Genomic DNA, 25878 nt, shown 5'->3' with positions numbered 1-25878 from the left:
ACTGATAACGGAGAAAACCTTGTTGGAGTGAGTCTCAGCTGCGTCTCTACCAGTTTATAAGCCGAAATATACACAACATATGCTGTGTATATTTTAGTCAAAGTCTGTCTTGCTTTGTTTGTCAGACTTTGAAAATGGGGACGACTGCATTTACAGATCAGAGGTGGTGTGTCTGTTCATATCTTCATCTGTGTGTGTTTTTCTTTATCACAGCATACTCTGAAGCTGCTCAGCTCTATGAAAAAGGACAGTATTATGACAAAGCAGCCTCTCTACATTCGCTGCAAAACTGGTGAGGCAAATATGAACACACCTTGACAAACACATCCAATCAGCACGTTTCTCATCATCTTGGTTGGATTTCACTTTATTTTGTATATTTATTATTTCTCAGGACGAAGGTGGGAGAGCTGCTTCCAAACGTCTCTTCTCCCAAGATTCACTTGCAGTATGCAAAGGCCAAGGAGGCGGATGGCAAGTAGGTTGTTAGTTTGTGTACCTGTGTGCTGTGATGTGTAGATCACTGAAAGGGAACCTGACATCCTGACAGCTGTGTGCACAGATACAAGGATGCGGCACGAGCCTACGAGAGCGCGAAGGACTGAGACAATGTGATCCGCGTGCTGGACCACCTGAACAAACCAGAAGAAGCTGTTCGCATCGCCAGATAGATGCAGAGCATCGATGGAGCAAAGATGGTTGCCAGGTAGGATTTTACTGACCTGAAATCCAACAAATAACTCACTTTTTTAACATTTACTGTAAAAGGGACAGCTTTTACAGCTTTAACAAATTACAGGCACTGAGTGTACAAAAACATTGGCAGTACCATGTTATTTTATTTTATACGCATCTGCGTAGGTGTCCTCGGGTATGGAGGGCCACCCGGGCTGCGTTATTACGCACCAAGGACCGTAATAAACGCATTGCTGACCGCCATCGGTCCTCCACCCCCGCCTGTGCTGTTGGACAAAAGGTATGGCTTTCCACACGCTTCGTTCCCGTCAGGGCGGAATCCAAGAAGCTCACTCCCACCTTTATCGGCCCGTTCGAGATCTCTGCTTTGGTTAACCCTGTGTCCGTAAAGCTCAAACTACCTCGCAACATGAAATACACGACGTCTTCCATGTGTCTCAGATTAAACCTCTCCAGTCCAGCCCTCTGTGCCCTCCTTCCAGGCCCCTCCTCCCCCCCGGCTCGTGGATGGTCTGCCGGCCTACTTATCACCCGTATCATGGATTCTCGGCGCCCGGGCGTGGCTACCAGTACCTGGTGGATTGGGAAGGCTACGGGTTGGAGGACCGGTCCTGGATCCCTCGGGCGGCTGTCCTGGACAAGCGCATGCTGCGGGAGTTCCATCGCCTGCGTCCGGGTAAGCCTGGTGGGTCGCCGGGAGGCTCCCGTTGAGGGCGGGGGGGGGGTACTGTCATGGTCCCTGTGCCTCACCAGCTGATCCTGTATTAGGCAACATGTGTTTTGTTGTTTTTTGCTCTCCCTCTCTCTCTCTCTCACCTGCCGGGGCGGTGCTCATTATGGGCTCCCGCCCCTGGCCCACACACCTGCCATCTCCACACCTGCTGCCTATCTGGGTGATCGCAAGGCCTATTTAAGACGGCAGCACTGTGTTACTCGTCGCTGGATCGTTGAGCTATCAGCGTCAGTCACTCTGCTGTTAGTGAGTTAAATTCTGTAAAGTTGTTTCCGTCTGTTCGTCGTTAACTCTAGTTTCTGTGTACAGATCTACCCGGACCTTTCCCTGCCTGCTGTTACCGGGTGGACGAGTGAGTGGATTTGTGTTACCCCGCTGTGGAGAGAGGAGAGAGATTCGTTGGAGTGTGTCTGATTTCCGTCTTCCCCTCACATGCCCCGGAGCCCTGGATCCCCCTCCCCTCCCTCCAGCAAGTTGTACATAGTATCACCTGGTGTCGTTTGTGTTAATAAACTGACTGTCTACTCTGCAAGGATTCCCGGTCTGCGCCTGAGTCCATTAACTAAAACCTGACAATTTTGCTTCTTTCTCAGGACGAAGGTGGGAGAGCTGCTTCCAAACGTCTCTTCTCCCAAGATTCACTTGCAGTATGCAAAGGCCAAGGAGGCGGATGGCAAGTAGGTTGTTAGTTTGTGTACCTGTGTGCTGTGATGTGTAGATTGCTGAAAGGGAACCTGACATCCTGACAGCTGTGCGCACAGATACAAGGATGCGGCACGAGCCTACGAGAGCGCGAAGGACTGAGACAATGTGATCCGCGTGCTGCTGGACCACCTGAACAAACCAGAAGAAGCTGTTCGCATCGCCAGAGAGATGCAGAGCATCGATGGAGCAAAGATGGTTGCCAGGTAGGATTTTACTGACCTGAAAATCCAACAAATAACTCACTTTTTTAACATTTACTGTAAAAGGGACAGCTTTTACAGCTTTAACAAATTACAGGCACTGAGTGTACAAAAACATTGGCAGTACCGTGTTATTTTTATTTTATACGCATCTGCGTAGGTGTCCTCGGGTATGGAGGGCCACCCGGGCTGCGTTATTACGCACCAAGGACCGTAATAAACGCATTGCTGACCGCCATCGGTCCTCCACCCCCGCCTGTGCTGTTGGACAAAAGGTATGGCTTTCCACACGCTTCGTTCCCGTCAGGGTGGAATCCAAGAAGCTCACTCCCACCTTTATTGGCCCGTTCGAGATCTCTGCTTTGGTTAACCCTGTGTCCGTAAAGCTCAAACTACCTCGCAACATGAAAATACACGACGTACTTGATGTTTAAAGGCTTTAAGGATTCATTTCTGTTAGGATTGGTGGTCATTCATTTTCTGTCAGCTCTGTTTGTTTCTGCTTGGTGAATTATTTTTATTTATTTTTTCCATTTGTCTGTTTGTGCGCACCCCAGGTTCTTTCTGCGGTCTAACGACTATGGCTCAGCCATCCACTTCCTGGTTTTATCCCATTGCAACGACGAAGCCTTCCAGCTGGCGCAGCACCACGAACAGATGGAGGTCTACGCAGACATCATCGGTCAGCCTGTTTCTGGAAATCTGAACTGTTTCCCTTTTGCTGTGTTTGCTTGAGGCCTGAGCTGATTTCTCTTTGTGTCATTCTGTTTAATTATGCGTAGTTTTCACTGTTGTTTCATGGCTGGTGGGTTTTGTGTTCATCAGGCTCTGAGGCGACACAGGAGAACTATCAGTGTATTGCTCTCTACTTTGAGGGAGAAAGAAACACCTGCAGGCTGAAGTTCTTTCAAAAGTGTGGACAGTACAGCAGAGTAAGAGCAATGAATTCACTCATCAGTCATGTTTAGTTTTATGACTCCTGTTATTCAAACGGCTCTTTTCTTCTGGACAACTGTCAGGCGCTGAAGCGCTTCTTGTTGTACACTAACACCGAAGAAAACATGGCGATTGAGACGGTGAGAGCTGTGTGTGTGTGTGTGTGTGTGTGTGTGTGTGTGTGTGTACATAAATATATAAAATATAGTGTATTTAAATATGTCCAAATTTCCTTTTTTTTTTTTTTTTTTTTTTTTTTTTGTTATACTTTCTTTTTTTAACCCTGACGGCATAGGGGCAGCGAGGGGTGGCATCCCGAGTTGCATCTTCCGAGAGGAAGATCCCACTAAAGCTACAAGTCAACCTACCGGAAATATGCCCCAGGGATTCCCGAGAGGGGGGTGGAAGAGAATCCCACCGGATGGATCAAAAAATACGACACTTGGCAATGGTAATATGACAACGACCGCGGAATGCATATGCGTCAAGATATGCAAGAACCGACATGGCCTGCGGATCCACCAGGCCAAAATGAAGTGTGAGGAGAAGGGGTTGGCATCACAGTGCGCAGGAAGCACACCTGGTGAGACGAAGGAGGAACCAGGCCGGAGTCACCCCACAGTGCCCGGAGCCTCCAGGTGATGCAGGCCCCTGAAGCTCACAAGTCATCAGAACATCGTCGGGTGCAGTGTGTCATGGTTCTGGGTCAGTTCGACCCAGCTTTTTGGAGTTGTTATGTTTTGGTTTTGAATGATGGGTTTTTCCTGTATACTGGTGGTGGTGATGATTATGATGGTGATAGATTATTATTTGAGTTCCATGTTTCTGTTTATTTGTGTTTAGGATTTGTGTTCTCATGTTTTGTGTGGGTTTAGTTTCATGTGTCATTTTCTGTCTGTCTCTCAGTGTCGAGTCTGCGTCTTTGTGTTGTGTTCTTGTTTCCTGTTTTATTGTGAAGGTCTGCGTCTCATGTGAGTGTGTTCAGTTTTACCTCTGTCTGTCTTGTTGATTACGCCCAGCTGGGTTCCCCAGCTGTGTGTAATCTCCCTGTGTTTCTCTGTGTATTTAAGTCGCGTCTTCTGTCTTTGTAGTTGCTGGTCCGTCTGTGTATCCACCCTGCTTCATCTGTGTGTTCTCCCTGCTGTTATCTTCATGTACCATCGTCTCCCTTCCTTCATGTTCAGGTTCGTGTTCTTGTTCGGGCTCAGTAGTTTAGTTATCCCAGTATAGTTTAGTTCTCCGTTTACCATTTTGTCCATCTATACTTTTGTGTTTAATAAACCACCCTTGTTGGTTTTTTTTTTTAATAAAGTTATAGACTTGTCCAATCCAGTGGACTACATGCGCCCGAGCACTCAGCATGAAATACTGTGAACTTACTGTAAAAATGAATTACCTTGTGTTCTATTGTAAATATACAAACACTTGTTTTGCTTGTATTCCTTGAAAAACATCTCAGCAATTTTTTGGAACTTTCAACTCATATAATATAACTCATAAATCTTACATCTCAATATGGCAAACTATCTCCAACAAGAGAAACATTTTTGAGTCTACACAGTTCTATAACGTTGCAGGACAGTATTACCAAGCCCTCATTAGAATGCTGGAATAAAACACAAACTGACTTCTTAGTCTCTGCATCTCCAAACACTTCTATGTCCATCACATCTAGGCTGTGTGAAAGTTTGCAAAGCATCCAGGGCACAATGGCACACAGCAAACCTGACCTCACGGGCTACTTTGGTGACTGCTCTCAGCTTCATGGGTTGTGAAGCAGACAGTTAACTACCTGAGAGAAAATTACAGCAGATAACTAATTACAGGCTATTACTTTTGTATCGGTTATTGCGTTGATGGAGTGAGTGATGTATGCTGGGTAATGGCACAGCTAGTGATTGGGTGACTTTATTGTACCGGTTTTATAAACTGTTCTACAAGCCTTTTCATATTTGGAAATCCATTTACATTTTTAACCTGTCGTTCATTCTGCTACAGCTGTAACATATCTTTTCCAACTCCTCTGAATACATGCAGTCATTTTACCATCTGCTTTGGATAATCTCGCTCTTACGTATTAAATAAAATAAAATAAAAAAGAACTTTTTTATTAGACAAAAATTTTCGGTGCTGTTAAAGAATACACGGCGACTCACTTTTTTTTGTTGAGAAAGTGTTGTTTCATATTAGATCAGCGGCAGTGACGTCACCGTACTCGATCGTACCACAGGTAAGTAAGAATCTGAATCTGTAGATTTTTCTATATTATTTTTCTAATTTAAAATGCAAAAATACTGAAAAAGTGAGCTCACAAAGTTGCTTTTAGCAGTTCTATGGGTTAAGATGAGCAATTTCGTGGAACAGCGAATGACTTGACATTTAAGTGCATATATCTTGCCACGCCACATCATCATAATCATTAAATAGCAGACCGATCATCTATGCTGCAAATGCAAATGAAATACAAATGGACAGTAAACCGGGTTTATCTAAATCGTTACACTAGACACCAACCCTTTACAGTTCACAAAGGGTTTAATGTATATATTCATTTTTACATTTAATTAGTATACTCTACTACTTGTATTTAAAACAAGAAAAACTTGCATCAACACAAATAAAATCCTCTCCACCTGTCTATGGTAGCCAGTCCTCAAAATATCTCCCAATGTGGCAACACAGATAAAGAGAACACTGGCGTATAAGGTGCTTCTAAATTCTGAATGATTTTTTTTTCTCAACAGGTTCTTCATCAATCAGCTTATTATTGCTTCCTACATCTGCTTTTTGAAAAACTCCTAAAGGCACATTTAAGAGCCACGTCAGTCTGTTTGTATCTGTTCTTACTGCTGTCCTTATTGGTCCGTCTCTCTGTTTCTATCCGCATTTTTGTCTCTTTAACTCTTCATCTTTTTTGTTTTTGTCAGTGTGCTGGTTAACCTATAATTTGCCTTTTGTCTGTCTGCTGCCTTTTCTGTATGTAATAATTTTTGTTTCAACATGACACGCCCCAAATTCAGGGCCTGTACATCTTGCCAGACTCCCAATCAGGTAAGCGGAAGAACCTGCTGTGTCTGCTTCGGAAGTCTGTCCACCAAAAAAAAGCTAAAAGAAAAAGTAGAATCATTGGATAGCCAGTGGGGGGGCAAGTTGTCCTCAAAAACAGAAATGTTGGACAGATAATTGATTCTGCCCGTATTGCAGTAAGTAAAAATTCTTTTGTTTCATATATTATCATTAAGCTGTTATAAGATGTTGCTGGCACATTAACACAGCTCATCATATGTGCTTTTGAGAACATGCAACAATAATTTAGCTACTATTTTTTTTTCCAAATCTCTTGTGGAATAAGGAATATTTTACTGCTACTTATATTTATTATTGGCATTATCATTGTATTAATTAACATTGCATTAAACCACATAATAAGCATTTGTAATAATACATATAATCAAGAAGCAGGCTTGAGTGAAGGCCTGAATGGATTCAGCTTCTTGTTGCATTTGAGTTTGCCTAGCAACAGGTGACGCAAAGAGGAGGACAAGTCCATGGGGACCTCAAAGGCCTGAGATCATCACCATATTTGGAAGAGGATGCCAGAAAGGGGAACTTCTGTGTCTGCATTTATTTCTTAGAATAGATCATTGTCTGTACAAGGGGCAAAGAATGTTCTTAAGATGCAAATTATGTGCTTGTAAACGCAAGAGGGGGCGTTATAATACCCTGACAATATAAAAACAATCTGAAGTGTATTTTTGGGTGGGGATTTACAACTGATGGTTTCCAGTGTACGTCTCCCCACGCTGCGTGTATTCATTAAAATCAATTGTTTGATCGACCTCTTCTGGACCATCATTGTTTTACTCTCGTCCTCAATTTCGGACCCGTAACATTTGGTGCATTGGCCGAGGGTTGAGGAGAGAGAGTTGGAGATTGAGACCGAGAGGGTCCGAGGCGCTCGAACGGGCAGACACGAGTCAGTGGTCGAAGTGAGTGGACATAAGCCGGCTTATTCAAAGGTAAGGCACTACCTGTTGAATTATTTCCAAAATGTGCCAATTGGATATTACAAAATTAAAAGTTTACTCACTGAAATTACTGGTAAAAGTCTGTTTTGATTTTGGTGAAAATCTCATGAGAATTGAAGTTGAAGTAATGATAATGAAACGTTGAAAATAAGTAAAGAGAATAAGAGAAAATAAGTAAAGAGTAAAGAGAATAAGTGTATTTAAAGCAGTTGGACTGCAGAGTGAATTTAGAATAATAGGTAATTGGTCGTTTTGTGGATTACACTCCCAATTGGTTATAAGGTTGGACCTGCGTCGGTCATACACTTGTTCTGAGGTGTTGATTGTTGTTTCAAAGTATTACAAATTTCTGTAGAACGGCAGTTGGACTGCTAAGAAGCGCATTGTCCAGAGGTAACGCTTGCCGAGGGTGCGGACGCGTGCCTTCGTCCTCTAGGAGGGATAGTCAGTTGGTCACTGTGGAGCTTGGGGCACTCCAGAATAACTAGTGGTTGGCCCACTTTACCGTTTGGAACGGTGGTTTGCGCTTTTTTGGGTAGTAAAGCTTGGAGCTTGGGCGTTGGACGCTTTTAAATTGTGTTAGGGACCTTAGGGATTCGACCAGATACAGTTTAGAACTGATACTGTGTAATTGATAATAAAAACTTGGAGTTTATCCCTTGGAGGGTTAATTTAAATTTGTCAAAATTCTGTAGGTTGTGCAATCTCAGGCCTGATAATTGTTGTTAGTGTATTTAAGACGTCTTTGTAATTATAAAGTAAGAGGTTTGGTGTGAAAGGAGTCTGACCCAGCACTGAGCTGAAGTGCTGATGCCATTTTTAGACGGAGTGTGTGTGAAAATGCAAATGAGGAGCGGTGACGCGCAGAGAGGGTGGTTTCAGTTTCGAGAGTATTGAGCTTTATAACTATTGTTTGCCAATATTGCTAAATGCCTGTAATTAAGAGGCTGGTTTTGCTTATTCCGAGAGTATAAATACAGTTTGAATATATTAGTGTGGATGTATAGTAAATGACTGAATTTTGATAGATGTATATATCTTGAGTAACAAATGCTGGTGTGTTTTATTTTTTCAGTTATGTGTGTGTGGTGAGAAGCTGTGAGAATGATGAGAGGTTTCAGTTTTTCTTTTTCTTTTTTCTTTTTGACTTGCTCTTTCTGATTATGGAAGGCATGTCCAAGATACTCGTATGAAAGCGTATGTTGAGTGATTTTAACCGTGTGAATGCTGTCAGTATTTGATTTGAATGTCTCTGCATGATTTGTCTGAGTGAGTGAAAAAGGGAGAAGTTTGAGAGAAAAGGCAGTGTGTGTGAGACGAGTCATGGCGTCTGAAAGAGGTTAGAACATTTAAAAGTGTGTATGAAATATATTTCTTTTGTGATGTAAAGTAGGATGTTTTAAAGTTTGAAAGTGCTTTTAATTCAAGAAATGCATGAGTGATGGTATGAGAGGTTGAGTTTATTTTTATGTTTGAAAGAGCTCTATTTAAAAGTGTGTATGAAAGGAAGGTGTATTGTTTTTAGACCAAGACTTAGTAAAACTAAAGAGGGTTTGTAGACTGTAAATATGAAAAAACAAGTGTTTGATTAATCTGTAGAAACAGGAAAGAGAAATAGGAAATACTGTGCTGCTGTGTGTGTGACAGGAAGGTGTGTGTGTGACTGATGATGTCAGGGGAGCACCCAGAGAAATGGACAGAGTTAAATTCTAAGAAGATGAAGCAAGTCGAGGTTTTAAGATAAAAAAAATGAATATAATACTAATTGTATGCTTTAGTGTGCCAATACAGGTGGACTTCTCTCAACATTGAACTTTGAGTAACCGGCAAGAAAGTATAGAGGAACAATTGGGAAAAACAGGCCACTTTTTGGCTGAAATTCTACAGCTTCACCTGTCACTTTGTCCCTAAACTGAGAAGGAGCATAAAGGACAGTCAATTTCCTGATGAAGACCGACAGAACATCGTGGACTTGAAGAATTAACTGAAGCTAAAAGCAGTGCAAGCGAAAGCAGTAACACTGACGACCACTGATGAGTCCAGCAGTATGAAAGATGCAACATGCATGCTGGTGAAGAACAGTGTGATGTGTCTGCTTGAAGGCACTGACTCTCATATTTGCCATGCTTGGAGCAATCTTGGAAGAGAAGACTGAAAGGATGAATGGAGAAGAAAACAGAGCAAATGAAAATAAGACTGAAGGCACTGAATGTGATATTTTGCCATGCTGGGACTTAACCTAAAAGAAAGACTGTAAAGAAACAGAGAAGAAACAGACTGTGTTTCTTGGAACTTTGAAGCCCGGAGAGGACAGGCACATGAAAAAGGACCAGTGAGAGATGAAGCTGGACGAGTTTGACTGCGAGAATATAGGATATGGTTGGATAGAAACAGACCGGAACTCATGATTGTTTAGGGATGTCCACCACATCACAACAAAGAGGTAAACAATACAAAAGGTAAAAATAATCAGAAAATAACTGACAACTATATTAATGAATTGAAGACACACATACACAAATTGTTACATGTGAGATCATTTTTGAAATGAATCAGAGTGAGATAGTTTGAATCTAAAGCTCAGTGGAAAAATGCATGAAGTAAAACTGATTATAATTTAAGATGCAATGAAGAAACAGCTTACACGTAGTGTACATTAACCTGAATACATAGAAATGCAACGAAGAACTCAATGAATTAGTTCAATGAAGAAGCAGTTTACACTCAATTAACATAAAATGCAAGGAAGAACACGCTTACATGCATGGCATAATTGGTATTTCTGACCAGAGATAGAGAAATGGGTCATTTAAGCACTTGTGATAATAATGAAAATGTCTTAGTTTTGTTATTTTCAGGAATAAAGCAGACCTGGACCAGTTCTCCAGATGCCGCAGTCGGAAGAAAATTGTAGGTTAACATCAATGGAGAAGTTAGGGCAAGTTTCTGGTTGAATTGTTCACAGAATGATGTGTCCATGAACCTGAAAAGCAAGCCCTAACACCTGGCTGAAGACCAGGAGTGCTTTTATTCAAGGTGGGAAATTAAAGTTTGGGTTAGTAATTCGGGGAAAAAAGAAAACTGACTGCTTAACTGGAGAATTGGGAAGTGTCTGGGAGACTGTGAAGCCATAGATGCAAAAATAACACATACACACACACATATAAACAGAGAATGCATTAACCTTACAGAGACAAGCTCATGAAGATTAATGAACAGAGATTGATTAAAAACCTGGCTAAGAACACAAGCATATGCAATGAAGATCAGCTTGCTACTTGTATGAGTGATAGAATGGTGTGAATGTTTAATAAAATAGACTTAAAGCTTGAAGTTGAAGTTGGCTCAGAGGAGTTATATGACAGGGGAGTGAGTTATGGAAATTAACAGAAGAAAAGGGATTAAAGCAGTTTTAAAAGAGTGACTTAGGAGTGCTCTCGTACTGAGGGATCAAAACCAGTGATTATTATAGAGAGAAAATGAAAATAATTCAATAATGGGATAAGGTTTAAACATGTATTTCTCTTGTCAAGTTGGCTGTGGAACTGTGATTCAGTATGTAAATTAGCTCGAGTGAGTGACGCAGAGGAGCTTCCTGTGTGTGATTGAGGCCTTGAGGAAGGGAAGCAAAGTAGACAGTTCAGAGGTGCAGATTTGGACAAGAAATTTATAATTTAGTGTTGACACATTGTTATAACGTGTTTATATTTTAGGCTGAATCTAAGTATGGTGAAGTGTCAAAGGAGACATGGTTGTGTGTAAAACGGTGCAGCTTTGACGAGGTTTTCAGTGCGTTGAATGGGTGAAATTTAAGATTGTTTAAGATTTTTTGGGGCTGTTGTTTTTCATTTTAATAGAGTGAGTTTTGATAAACATGGACATGTCTAAAAGGGCCCATAGTTTTTGTAACAGTGCACTTAGAAAAAGAAAGAAAGAAAAAAAAACCTGTCAGGTGATTTTGTTTTGTACTTTGATGAGCTAATAATCAGCTCTCTTTTTTTCTCATTTTTGCTCTAAGCAGGCCTGGAAGAAAGTGAACTGACAGCGCTGACAAAATTTCCGGACAAACAAATATGAGGTGACTTTTCCAGATTTCAATGGGTGGAGGAAAGGCTACCTGTGGGGACCTGATCAGATTGAAAGTCCCTGTCTAAAAGATTGCCGCGAGCCAATCCAGACAAAACCATAAAGAACTATTTTCTAAAAAAGAGAAAACAAAATAAAACAAATGAATGAGCTCATGTTGCTGAGAGTGAAGACTCTGATTATTTGCGAGGGAGTCCACACTATCAGCAAGACCTGATGTTAAGGCATGTGAGTGAGTGTGACTGGACCAAGGTGGGGATGAATAAAATGTTGACAAACAGGAGGAGTGGAAGACTTAATTCTGGGGATGCTGATGTTTGCTTGGAGGGAATCTTTGTTTTATTTACTGGGGTTGGATTATGTTATTACATTACAAAATGCTAAATGGTAAAAGGGAAACATTTTTTGATATAACTCATGTTACCATTAACTGAAGAAACACATGATTAAACTTAGTTGTAACATAGATTGGATCATAAAGGGGGAGAGTTGAGTATGAAATGTAAAGTACAGGTTTTGTTTCTAGGAAATTCCAAGGATCCAGACTTTTGCATGGAGCAAGGAGTTTGAGAAGATTTGACATAATGATTAAATTGATTTTATTCCTTAAGCACAGGTTTTCAGGGCCGGAGCAGAGAGGAGGATTGCTGAGCTGTTCTGAGAGATGATATGACTAACTGTTTTCCTTTAATTTCTTAAGCCCGGGTGATGCATTTTGAGTTTTTTGAGTTTTATTCATTTGGACACATTTGGTGTGTTGTGGTGGACCACTAGAGGGCTCCACTCACACCCAGTGTTGAGGAAGTGTGTTCTTCTGTTTTGTGGCGCGATATGTGCAGTTGATGTTGGAGACAAATAAAGAAGGAGTGTGAACTGAGAGCTCTGTGTCGTTGATGCTTACCTCCACATTGGTGACCCCTGACTCGAGCATGCAACGGGCCACAGATAACGCAGACTCCGCTTTGGAGGCATCGGCGGCCGCCGGACCTCCGCCTCCTGTTGCAGCTACGTTCGCTGTGGCGCTGAAACTGCCGGACTTTTGGCTCCATGACCCCCCGTCATGGTTCGTGCACGTGGAGGCTCAGTTCGCCCTTCGCGGCATCTCGGCTGACGACATGAAGTATCACCATGTGGTGGCCTCACTCGACCCGCTGGCCACCCGCCGCGCGATGCCGCTCCTCCGGGACCCACCCGCCCAAGGGAAATACGCCGCCCTTAAAGAGCTGCTTCTTCGGCGCTATGCCCTCTCTGACGCTGAACGAGCCGAAAAGCTCCTCAACCTGTCAGGCTTGGGTGGCGGTACCGCGCTCGAGCTCATGGAGAACATGCTGTCGTTGCTCGGGCCGGATGACGGGGGATTCCTCTTCGCCCACCTCTTCCTCCGCCAGCTACCGGCCGCCGTGAGAGCCGTCCTCGCAAACTCCCCGCTTCTGCCTGCGAAGGATTATCGCTCCCTGGCTGAAGAAGCGGATCGCATTCTCCTGGCTAGCCGCACTTTCAACGTTCACGCCGTGGCTACGGACTCGCCGGCGACGCCTTCCACGCCACCACCTGCCTCCCCCGGAGCATCCGCCCCTTGCTGACGGCAGGGATTGCTACACGCCGGCACGGCGGCAAGAACATCTGTTTCTACCATCAGCGATTTGGCGACAGAGCACGTCGCTGCCTGCCGCCTTGCGCTTTCACGGCCCAGGGAAATGGACCCGCCAGCGCGCCGTAGCAGCCGCGACCGCTGGCAATACAGAGAGGCTGCTCTTCATAGAGGACTCGCGCTCCGGGAGACGTTTTCTCGTGGACTCCGGCTCCCAGAAGAGCCTCCTTCCCCCTACCGCTGCCGACGGACTAGCAGCGAACTGTGGGCCGCAGCTCATGGCAGCTAATGGCTCTCCCATCAAAACGTTTGGGGAAAGGTTGGTGACTGTTTGTTTTCATGGCCGGGATTTCCAGTGGAACTTTGTTGTTGCCGCTAGCTCTGTACCTATTTTAGGTGCTGATTTTCTGTGCGCTCACGGACTGCTTGTCGATGTTGCTAACAGATGTTTAATTGATGCTCTTTCGTTTTTTTCGCTGCCATGTTTTACACGGGCCGCCGAACCCCTAATTCGGGCTAATGTAGTGACCTCCGGGGATGCTTTTCAGCGTTTGCTTTCAGAGTTTCCATCGCTGTCTGTCCCTGATTTCTCTGGCGCAGTAACGAAGCATGGGGTTGAGCATTATATTCCCACGGTCGGGCCCCCGGTGTTCGCGCGCGCGCGCCGCCTCGACCCCGCGAAACTGTCCGTCGCTCGGGAAGAGTTGCAGCCATGGAGCGCCTTGGCATTGTACAGCGTTCGAACAGTGCATGGGCCTCTCCGCTTCACATGGTGCCCAAATCAGACGGTCGGTGGCGGCCGTGCGGAGATTTCCGCCGTTTAAATAATGCCACGGAGAATGACCGTTACCCCATCCCCCACATTCAGGATTTTTCTGCCAACCTCGCCGGAACGTCGATTTTCTCTAAAATTGACTTGGTGCGGGGGTATCACCAGGTTCCCGTGCGCGCCGAAGACGTCCCTAAGACCGCTGTCATTACCCCCTTCGGCTTGTTCGAGTTTTTGCGCATGCCGTTTGGCCTGAAAGGTGCCGCCCAGACCTTTCAGCGGCTGATGGACTCAGTTTTGCGTGGGCTGCCGTTCGTTTTTGTTTATCTGGACGAGTCCCATCTGCGCCAGGTTTTCCAGCGTTTGGCAGCGCACGGCCTGATCATCAACCCTTCCAAGTGCCAGTTTGGGTTGCCTGTTCTGGATTTCCTCGGGCACCGCATTTCCGCTGAAGGTGTGGTTCCGTTGCCCGACAGAGTCCAGGCCGTTTCAGCTTTTCCACGCCCCACGTCGGTTAAAGCGTTGCAGGAGTTCTTGGGGATGATAAATTTTTACAACCGCTTTCTCCCCAGAGCTGCCCACCTGCTGCAGCCACTCTATGCTGCCTTAAAAGGTAAAACAGCCAAAGATCCGGTTGACTGGCTGCCGGAACGCATCCATGCGTTTTCCGCAGCCAAGTCTGCGCTGGCTGACGCCGCCCTGCTGGCACACCCGCTCCCGTCGGCGGAGATCGCGTTGACCACCGACGCGTCCGACGTGGCAGCGGGTGGGGTGTTGGAACAGCGGGTTTCAGGTCTCTGGCAACCGCTCGCCTTTTTCAGTCGTACGCTCCGGGATGCCGAACGCAAGTACAGTGTTTTTGACAGGGAGTTGCTAGCCCTGCACCTCGCGACACGGCATTTTCGTTTTTTCCTCGAGGGTCGCAACTTTACTGCGTACGTTGACCACAAACCTTTGACGTTTGCGATGTCCAAGGTCTCTGACCCATGGAGCGCACGCCAGCAGCGCCAGTTGGCGGCCATTTCGGAGTTTACCACAGACATTCAGCACGTGGCTGGTAAGTCCAATCACGTCGCTGACTGTCTGTCACGTGTGTTGGTTTCTCCAGTGTATGTCGGCGTCGACTACGCTGCCATGGCCGCCGAGCAGCATGCTGACCCGGACATCCTGGCGCTTCAGTCAATGAAAACGGGCCTCGTGCTGGAGGACACCCCGGTGTGGGATGGCGGTCCGCGCCTTCTTTGCGACGTTTCTACCGGCCGCCCCGCCCGGTGGTTCCCCTTTCGTGGCGTCGTCGTGTTTTTGACTCGGTGCATGCCCTCTCTCATCCCGGCGTCCGGGCCTCGGTCAAGCTGGTCAGCGCCAGGTTCGTTTGGCCGGGCCTTCGCAAGACGGTGAAAGAATGGGCGGCGGTTTGTGTCCCATGCCAACGCTCAAAAATCCACCGGCACACGCAGGCACCCCTCGAACCTTTCCGTATCCCCGGTCGGCGTTTCGATCACGTTCATGTGGACCTGGTTGGTCCCTTGCCGCAGTCACAGGGTTTCACGCACCTTTTGACTGTGGTGGACCGCACAACCAGGTGGCCGGAGGTGGTGCCACTGGCGTCCACGACAGCGGCGACGGTGGCCAGAGCGTTTTTGTCGACGTGGGTTTCCCGTTTCGGTCCCCCTGCTGACATTACCTCAGACAGGGGCCCACAGTTTGTTTCTGAGCTTTGGTCTGCTATGGCTGACGGCCTGGGGGTCAAGGTCCACCGCACCACAGCATACCACCCGCAAGCTAACGGGATGTGCGAACGGTTTCACCGGTCTCTTAAGGCCGCGCTCCGGGCTTCCTTAACAGGTGGCGACTGGGTCGACCGTCTTCCGTGGGTTTTGCTGGGATTGCGTAGCGCGGTTAAAGAAGACCTCGGGGTTTCCCCGGCTGAACTGGTCCTCGGCCAGCCCCTCCGGGTCCCCGGGGAATTCTTGCCTGAGAGCCCTCCCCCATGTTTTGATCCCTCTTTGTTGCCTTTTCGCCCCCCGAAAGGCTCGTTTCCTGTTCCTGGTCCCGTGCACCACTGCCTGCCTGACACTTTTGTTCCGAGTTCGTTGGACTCTGCTCGTTTCGTTTTCGTCAGGCACGATGCCCATAGGACTCCGCTGCGTCCCCCATATGACGGGCCGTACAGGGTTCTTAAACCAGGCAACAAACATTTCATTTTGGACTTTGGCGGTCGGCAGGAGGTTGTCTCTGTTGACAGACTTAAGCCTGCACATGTTATGCAAGAGGATCAGGTGGTCCCGGCCCAGGCCCCTCGTCGCGGCCGCCCACCTGCCACCGGGCTGATGGATTCTGTTTTTTCCCCCAGGAGTGATCCACAATCCCCGGAGTCCAAGTCATCTGCAGCTTTTTCTGACCGCCAGTGCCAGCCTCGCTTCCGGGCTGGGTTGCCCTCTGTCAGTTCCCCACCCCCCGGTTCAGCCGTTCCGGCCGTTTGCTTAGGCCCCGGGTCCTGGACTAGTTCTGCTGGGTGTTCGGGGGGGGCATGTGTGGTGGACCACTAGAGGGCTCCACTCACACCCAGTGTTGAGGAAGTGTGTTCTTCTGTTTTGTGGCGCGATATGTGCAGTTGATGTTGGAGACAAATAAAGAAGGAGTGTGAACTGAGAGCTCTGTGTCGTTGATGCTTACCTCCACAGTGTCCAAATAAAAAGGGGGTATTTAAGGGGTAATTTGAAATGAGTTCTAGGATCATTTTATGACTTTTGGGGTTGTTGATAATTTAGATATGGTAAAACTGAGGCAGAAATTGTCATTTTTAAATAGAGTTATTTTTAAAGTAAAATGAAACTCCCTTGCTTTATTTAAAATAGGCGAGGCCAAAGGCCTGTAGCGTTTAACTGTATAGCTCTTAACTTGCAGGGATGGCGTGGAGCGTAATGAATGAATGCAAAACATGCTTACAGACACAAACATGACATAGATTTAGTTTATAGGGCAAAGGTGGAACACATGGTGCTTTGTTTCTGCTTAGCAACTAGTGAGGCAGACGGTGTTAAAGATAAGTATGCAATAAGTGAACAGGAAACATGTGAGGGTGAGACGGGTGAAACGAAATGTTGTAGATAATGGAAACTTGTCTAACTGGCACTAACAGTAATTTTTGCATGTTATGTATATGCCTGAAGCAAAAAGAGGCATAAATCCTGATAGAAAGTTTGAAGCGTGCTTTCTAGTGCAGATTTAGGCTGACAGGGGGATGGTGTATATTTTACCTGGGGTGTGTTTAATAAAACTAAAAGCGTTGCTCACACACATAAAGAGCATTGAGATTAAGTAAAGTTAATAAAATGGATAAAGCCCAGAACATGATATTGTGAACCAAGTTTGAATAATTAAAGGAACATTGGATGAACACAGTAGATTAGTGAGGTGTAGCAGAGAGAGGCTTTTTGTTTTCTATCTTTTACAGGAGAAGATTTCAGGACCACAGCGACCACAGGGGGCGAGAATCCTGGAAGCCCCAGACCGAACGGAATCAACCAGAGAAAGGAGAAAAACAGATCACAAATACACCTAGTTGTTTATATTACAAAGAAGATCAAAAGCTTGTTAGACATAGGTTATAATGGAAGCATAAAAGGGATGAGAGGAACTTTACATAACATAGAAATCCTGCAACAATTCGTAAATTGCCCAAACCCAGTGTTCAGACCGGATATGCGCTACCCGTTAAAGGGGGCGAAGAAATCAGGCCTAAGTTTGAAAAATGAAATGGGTTAACTCGATAGAGGAGGTTTCCAAAGGTTGAGAAAATAATGTAGGACCTTTTACCAGGAGAAAGCTAATTGTATCTTTTACACTTTACAGTGTGCACTGAGGGAAGTCAGGAATAGTTTAAACTAGGATTGAAAAATTAAACTAGGTGAAAAAAGGGGTGTAGCAAGTAGATTTAGGGCAGCTCACAGCCTGGCGTAAACGCAAGGTGCCGTCACACAGCTTAAGTTATTTGTTTGATTTATTTTTATGACAAAATAATAAGGAAACATTGAAAACATACAACTCGTGGAGGAGACAGATAGGGTTGGGGAATTGAAAGGTTTGTTTGTTTAGCATAATGCACTACAAAGTATACAAAGTTTATATAACATGATGCAAACACACGAATCAGAGACACGTAATGAGAAAACTGATTAGAATGTTCCTTACAACTACATGTTAATTGTATGCAATGATATTAACTATGGCTGTGTTGTTTATTGTCTATATTTTGCAGGGCACTCTGGACCACTTGTCTGAACACGGAGGCCAGTCCAGCCCAGCACTTCCTGAGACTGTAGTTGCTAAAACAGGATCGGTAAAAAAGACAAAAGCGCGAGGTGTCAGGTAAAGGTGATGAGTGTCTCAGCATGAATAATGGCATAGAGTTGAATTATGTTAAAGGCTCTACCAGCTCATTCACATTTGATTTGTGTGACGTCATTAAGTGTACAGGAGCTAGTAGTAGCTGGAGAGCGTATGATGTACGGGTCTGCAATCACCCCATGATATGCTTAGGGTAAATTTAGTTGATGCAAAGTCTAAGCCGCTCGCAGAAAGCTTAATCACCATTCTGACTGATCAGATGGTAACTTCGGGAACAGTAGCTCAAAAGGAACAGGAACCAAAAGGGAGAGTACTTCTGACAACAGATTACTTTAGACTGAAGCTTAAGGAGTTGATAAAGCGCGCCACGGGTTTCAAGGACAGTAACCTCTGGCTTGATTGGGTGGCTCAAAATGCTGGAGAACAACATGTATCTGACTGTGTTGCCTGTGCTTCAGCTAGGTCACGGTTGTGTACAGAGCCCGCACCATTGCATTAGAGGATGAGTGGGGCTATGATTGTATGTTACAGTTAACTAGAAGTGCAGTGACTACTGGCAACTGTATTTTGTTGTCCAGACTTTTCCCTGCCATTTCAAAGCAGACAGCAGTGGGACCATTTATGCTAAAATAAGATAATTACATGTTTCAAGTTTTCTACAGATAATGAAAAGTACAAGGTGGGAGAGATCGACCCAACTAGGTGTGCTGTCACACTCACGGGACGAACCACCAACAATGTAAGCGACCCTAACACGGTAATTGGAACATGGGCAAGAAGTGGGCTCTATTATTACTGTGGGGAAAATATTCGTGTTCCTATGGGAAGCGTAGGGACATGTGCGATGGTGCGATTGGGAGCTCCGCTCATGTTTATTGGAAACCAGGTAAAGGCTATTCCACAACATAACACGCGAACTTTAGCTGCCATACGTAAGAGATACATTTTGGCCAAAAGAGGGACCCAGGGTACCCATGCATATGATCCTCGTTTGAACTCGCCGACCTGGATAGACTCCATAGGAGTGCCCAGGGGAGTTCCTAATGAGTACAAGCTGGTAAGTCAGGTAGCTGTAGGATTGGAGAGTATATTTCTTTGGGTAACGCCTAATAGAAATATTGGCCGCATTATGTTCATTACAACCTGCTGAGACTCTCTAACCAAACCAGGGACGCCATGATGGGGTTCGCAGAACAATTGGGTCCGAGTTCACTGACGGGAGAGCAAAATCGAATTGTCTAAAACCATGCATGAGCACTCAGGTACCGAAAATCTGCTGGCGTCCTGGATGACATCTGTGTTTGGACAATGGAAAGGTGTGGCTATGTCAGTGATGTTTTCTTTGACTGTATTTTTGGGAATACTGGTCATCGCTAGTTGTTGTATCATTCCTTGTGTCAGAGGATTGTTGGTAAAGATAATGGCAAGGGTTGCGAACCCTGGCTGGGTTGAGGGCATCTATTAGATGAACTTAGAACCCATAGAGTGGGGCAGGGAGTGATACAACATAAGGTGTGGTGACATTCCTTGTCGGAATGTCAGAAGAGGGAATGTGGGGAGTCAGAAATTCTTTTATTCCTATTATATAATCTGCATTATTATGATTGCATTAAGAACATGTTTTACAGCATTGTTTATCAGTAATATTGTTTACAGGGTTCATATTGCATTGAATATGTTTGTCATCACATTCATTCTATTCAAAGGTTTAGTTCATTCTATACACATTGCATATCTGTGCTTGTTTAGAGTTGATGTTCTATCCAAGAGGGTTTTAAGCTTCACTGGTGAGAGTGTCCAGGTGATACATGTTGAGGGAAGATGAGAACATAGCCGGTTAATTGCATGCATGCTTACAATACACATAAATCTAGTAGCAGGCCTGAGCGAGGGCCCAAGTGTCTTCTACTTCTTATTTGAGACCTGCGCCAATTCAGTTTACTTAGTGATTGATGCCGAGGGTCCATTCCACTAGATTTCCACTAGAGAGGGACCCAGGAAAGGAGCAGAGACCACTTAAGCATGAAGTGTTTTCAAGTGGGAGCTGGCGTTTTATTACTGGACCACCTAGATGACATGAGGTTGTTGTCTGATTTGCTGAGTCAGGGGACGGCTAGAGAGGGTCAGAGCGAGGGCAGTGGATCCCGGGGAAGTGACCCCGGTGTCCATGATGCCATTGATAGACATGGAAGAAGCTGAGGAGGCCGAGGAGTGACACAGCACACGGTATGGTGACCTCTTGTGGTCAAGAGGTCAAGGGAGGGAATTGTGGAATTACAGGGATTATTTTACATAACCATCATCTTTATCATTGCATTAATTATCATTTCATCCAAGCATTTATTGAAGTTGCTGGCATTATGTTATAATTTGTATTACAGGGGTTATCATAATCACATATTAACATGTTTATTACAGGTGCAGTTATAACCACTTTAAATCGTTGAGTTAAATCTATAATCTTAAAAGCTTATATGCTGAGTATATTGTTACAGTAAAATAGTAGCTGAGCAAAGGCCTGAATGTATTCAGCTTCTTGTTGCATTTGAGTTTGCCTAGCAACAGGTGACGGAAAGAGGACAAGTCCATGGGGACCTCAAAGGCCTGAGATCATCACCATATTTGGAAGAGGATGCCAGAAAGGGGAACTTCTGTGTCTGCATTTATTTCTTAGAATAGATCATTATCTGTAGAAGAGGCAAACAATGTTCTTAAGATGCAAATTATGTGCTTGTAAACGCATGAGGGGGCGTCATAATACCCTGATGTTATAAAAGCAATCTGAAATGTATTTTTGGGTGGGGATTTACGACTGATGGTTCCAGTGTACGTCTCCCCACGCTGCGTGTATTCATTAAAATCAATTGTTTGATCGACCTCTTCTGGACCATCATTGTTTTACTCTCGTCCTCAATTTCGGACCCGTAACATAGGTCACAGGTTAGCAGCCAGTGTGGTCTTCTGCTGCTGTAGCCCATTTGTAATGAGTGGGTATATGAGTTACTGCTCCTGTCAGCTCGAAGCAGTCTATCCACAGAGTTCTCCTCTGACTTCTGGCATCAATGAAGCATTTTCTGCCAGAGAAGTGTTGCTCACTGGATATCTTTTTCAGACTATTCTCTGTAAACTCTAGAGATGTGGAAAAATCATGCATGTTTTGCTGGTCTTGCACCAACAACCATGCCACAATCATAGTCAAGAGTTTTCTCGACTATGGCTACGTGCCTAAATGCTGCCATGTGATTGGCTGATTAGATAGTTGTGCTGTTGAACTGGTGTACCTAATAAAGTGACCATTAAGTATACTCGGTGTATGCACAAATGAATGGAAAAACATCCAGATCATGACTGAACCCACCTGCGCTGAGATCCAGCGAGGATCTGCCTGCTTTACTGATCTGTAGTCGAAGCCTCGCCTGGCTCAGGTATAGAAAAATTGTGCCATCCTGCTGCGGGAGACCAAAGGTCAAGAGCAGACCTCCCTTGTTCCACGTCCTGAACTGCAGCGTTACAGACACTAGCCCTGTTGACCATGATGTAAGGCCAGGCAACTGAAGGAAGCTGTGGGAGTCAGTGAACGTCACAGCGACTGAAACTGGCTCAGCACAAGAAAAGGTCACATTGCCCTGAGAACAGGAGGAGGGAAGAGAGAGAGAAAGAAATGATTATGAAAGAGATAAAACATGAATATTCATCAACTGCAGAGGCTGACTTGGTTTGACTGGGTGTCACAGAGGTCTCATCGGCACCTCTCTGAAAAAGGACACCTGTATTTCCATACTGATATCAGCTGAACAGCTAAAACGCTGAAGGCTTTCTTTGGAAACCTGAAACATCAGAGTCAGAAAGGCTTTGCACACACTGCCTTTTTGTGCCACATAATCAAATTTCTCAACTACATCGGGAAACTGAAATAATACAACACAAGAAATATAGTTTTATAAAAACTAGTATGGTTCAAGTTTTCTCCTTTTTAACTGCCACTTGTCTCATGCAGCTCTTTTGCTTTGGGCTTTGTAACACCAGAATGTACATGTGATGACACTGGTGATGATAATGAAGGAGATTATGATGATGCTAATGACGCTGATGATGATGATGGGTGTAAAAATAGGGAGGAGGATGATGCAAATGATGAAAATAATGATGATAACAATAGTAATCATGACAGTGACCGTTAGCATAACAATTACCATGATGCAGAAAAGGCAAAGAGGAAGGCTGGGGAAAAAGTCACTAAAAGTCTGTCGTAGGGAATAAAAGTTTGTAACTTGTTCAAACTTTCATCACGGAAGCATTTTAACAGAAGAATGATAAATGCTAAATGATTAATTACTATCATAATAAATTGACGGCTTTCACAGAAGTTTAACACAGCTTTACTAGAAAATACTATCATCACTATAATAAAACACAATTTTTTTCTATGAAATATTTTTTTTTACAGAAGACTTTTTATTTACTATAAAAATGTCACTTATTCTTAAGATACAAATACATAAACTGAAAGTTGATTTGAACTTGCAGCTAATTTTTGATTTTCACAGGGAAAAGAATGAACGATTGACACACTGCAGAACTCTAGTTTCTTTATTTAATGCATCTAGTAGTTTGTGATGTACAAGCATACCTTCTCATCTTTAATCACCTGTGTTAGGTCACACGACCACGACCACTGACAATAATATGCAATCACAACCACGTCTTACATAGGACAAACAACTGATGAATACATTTTCGATGAATAAAACATTGCATTGGAAGAGCAAAGCAATATGTGGAAGATGTATATGTTACATTTTTGGGCTCTGTAACTGCTCAACAAGGTGGATTTTCTACAGGTGCAGTCTACTGGTGGATGAAAATAGGATCAGCCAGACTGACCTATAAACCTATGACCTATAACCTATAAACAATCATAGTGGTGGAAAAAACTCTACTGCAGTGATGCTACCCCTCATATCCATATTAAACCCTAGATATGTGACTGACTTTTAAACAACTTTTAAAACTTTTTTAGGAATCAGATCCCAAAAACAATACAAACATAAACTCTCAAATTCGCCCTGAAATTAGCACCACGCTAAAGTGCCCTTCACATACAGCACTTCAATGGCACCGCTGTGCTCTGAAATTTATTCTTTTCCTGGTTGGTGAGCACTCGCTGGTGACATACATTTGCATGACCAATAGAAAACATAGAATGGTAGTGGAGCGTGCACATAAAATCCACATGAAGACCATTACTAACTGCAGAAACAGTACAGGCAGAGCACAGCGGCCATTCCAATAGCTGACTAGCGCTAACTGCTAACCTAGCAGTCAGTGCACATCCTACTTTCTGTGTGATAGGACCATCTCATTGTGTCCATGTTAACTGCAAAAACTATAAACCCCTGAACACCACACAATTAGACACAAATGTATAGCTGATGAGTGAATTATGTGAATTAATGAAGTACATTTAACTTCTGCACATTGGTTCAATCGATGCAATGGCCCAGTAAATTATTCACTAGAGATGCAATAATGATAGATGTTAATGCATTCTTACAAATAACACACAAAGTGGATCATATCACCAAACACGATTTAAAGTGAGAAGAAAGTGTAAAACAATACAACAATAATTATCCATCCATCCATTCACTTTTGCTTATCCTCAGGGTCATGGGGGACAGCTAGAGCCTATCCCAGGCACCACAGGGCGGAAGGCTGGGTACACCCTGGACAGGTCACCAATTTGATGCAGGGCTAACACAGAAAGACGGGCAACCATTCGCACTCACACCTGTACTTGGACTGCGGGAAGAAGCCAGAGTACCTGGAGAGAATCGGCCATGTCATGTGGAAAACGTGCAAACTCCACACAGAAAGGCTTCAACTAGATGGTGGAGTCACTGGACTCAGGACTAATATTGAATGTTTAGTTTTTGCAAGAACTGCAATGCTGAGTCCTACATGCGTTACAAACCTACTAGAAAAGAAGTGATTTCTGAAGATACATTTTGAAAATATTTCTTTTTTTTAGTACACAAAAATGAAGTAATTTCAATGTATGCTCAGAAATCTCTTCTTTTCTCGTAGGTTTGAAATGTCATATAGGACTCAGCATGCAGTTCTTGCAAAACAAAACAAAAAGCTGAAAGAAAATATTTACAATACTTTACAGATATTACAAATTGATTGTGGAGGCAGTCAAGGCACTTGCTGCTAAAGGACAGATGAATGTGCCATACATCCTACACAAGCAGAGACGCATGAAGATGAACTGGCAAGTGAACCCCAACGCAACAATGAATACTGTACTGACAGAACAGATTCTATACTCTTTGAGGTGGCTTTGGACTTGGACTCAGCTTTTCTCTTTACGCACACTAAGATGAGGTCATTTTTATTTTAACATATTTAACAATGAAAGCTTTGTGTAAAAGAAAGGAGTTACTACACTAAATGGTGACATATAGCAGTTGTTTTCAATCTGACACTCCTCAAAAACCTTTGCTTTTTTCTACTAAACTTTTTAAAACTGCATGTATACAAAGAGATGTCCTCAGAATTATTAATATAAACATGCAAAACTTAAATTAATAACATTACAGCTTTAGTTCGGCATCATGAGTGACAAGCGATGAGTAGGCAAAATTGTACCACACTATTACTTTTAGTGCATGTGGTAAACTTAATTCATAAAATGTTGAAATATAATGACTCACCACTACCGCGACCTGCGAACTGCCGTGTTTGGCCAGGTCTATTAAGTTGATGTCGCTGTACAGCAGGTTCTCCAGGCAGCCATGAAAGTTCCTGTTGGACAGGATGGGTTTCTGCAGTCCGTGGCTCTGGACAGCCGCCACTGTCAGCTGCACAGTAATTCCAAAACACACTATAATAATATTACCGTCTCCCTCTCAATGGCATCAAGGTTGCTGTAAGAGGTTCATTCACAGAGTACGCTGCCTTTTAACGCAGAAAATAAGCTCAAAAACACCTCTTCATTGCCTCAGTACACTCACACAGTTAAATTATGCACTGAATAGACCTTTTGAAAAAACTCTCTCAAGCTGGTTTGGCACAGAAAGCTGCCCACCTTCTGCCTTTTCATTCACTAGGAGAACTAATATGACTTGAATGTCCTGTCTGATTTATTTAACGAGTAACTCACTCACGCTGGTGAACAAATGAATATTTCTGCAGGAGTGGATGCGCTTTTGACACGTTTGCTTTAAAATGTGTGTGTGTGTGTTTGTGTGTGTGTGTGTGTGTTTCCTCTCACCATGTGAATGTGCCAGTGGCTGAGATCAGCCGGTATTTGAACCCGCTGTGTATTTTATCCACGGTCAGGTTTAGGTGAGTGCTGAGCCGCTCCAGCTTTACATGGTGCCAGTGCTGGTCATCAAGCAGACTGCCCAGGGAAACGAGAAGCTGACCACCAGAGGATGAACTCACACCTGCAACACAGAGGGAGAGAGGAGCGGGAGAAAAGTTGTCATGTCGGTGCCATGGTACATTTCAGAGAAGAGCAACGTCCCCGGCCAATGCAGAAATCCCATTATGTGCATCTCCTGCTGAGGATCTTTGATTTTTTTTCCCTGAAGTTTATTACCTCCAAGCACTTCAAGATGAACATCCATAAAACATTTTAACAAGGACAAACATCCGTGTAGAAAATAGTCAGTGCTTTTTCCCAGCAAATCACCCATAGAAAGGGATTGTGTTCGATCTATCAAAACAAAAAGTGCCACGGAAAGATTGCTGCATCAGTGGGATATTTTTAATCTCTG

At 44.1% G+C, this 25878-nt stretch overlaps 1 protein-coding gene and 2 long non-coding RNA genes across 3 annotated transcripts; 2 read left to right on the top strand and 1 right to left on the bottom strand.

Annotated features, from left to right (window-relative positions):
• The first annotated feature begins 303 nt into the window (after positions 1-303).
• Positions 304-1096, top strand: LOC109197832 (uncharacterized). Its single transcript, XR_002058893.2, has 3 exons — positions 304-478; positions 563-706; positions 862-1096. It is a non-coding gene; the product is annotated as an uncharacterized LOC109197832 (long non-coding RNA).
• Positions 1097-3213: 2117 nt separating this feature from the next.
• On the top strand, positions 3214-3652 carry LOC109197831 (uncharacterized). Its single transcript, XR_002058892.2, has 3 exons — positions 3214-3266; positions 3354-3410; positions 3566-3652. It is a non-coding gene; the product is annotated as an uncharacterized LOC109197831 (long non-coding RNA).
• Positions 3653-20756: 17104 nt separating this feature from the next.
• On the bottom strand, positions 20757-25418 carry LOC109197833 (contactin-associated protein-like 4). The gene is made up of 4 exons (XM_019353608.2): positions 25371-25418; positions 24811-24957; positions 21453-21720; positions 20757-20781 (listed from the first exon to the last, which is right to left on the bottom strand). Exons 1-4 carry the CDS (start codon positions 25371-25373, stop codon positions 20765-20767), a joined length of 435 nt encoding a protein of 144 aa, XP_019209153.2. The 5' UTR covers positions 25374-25418; the 3' UTR covers positions 20757-20764.
• Positions 25419-25878: the final 460 nt, after the last annotated feature.

This window comes from Oreochromis niloticus, unplaced genomic scaffold (assembly GCF_001858045.2).
Source record: "Oreochromis niloticus isolate F11D_XX unplaced genomic scaffold, O_niloticus_UMD_NMBU tig00003018_pilon, whole genome shotgun sequence".
NCBI classification, from domain to species: Eukaryota; Metazoa; Chordata; class Actinopteri; order Cichliformes; family Cichlidae; genus Oreochromis; species Oreochromis niloticus.
This window is presented reverse-complemented; position numbering and strand designations above follow the sequence as displayed.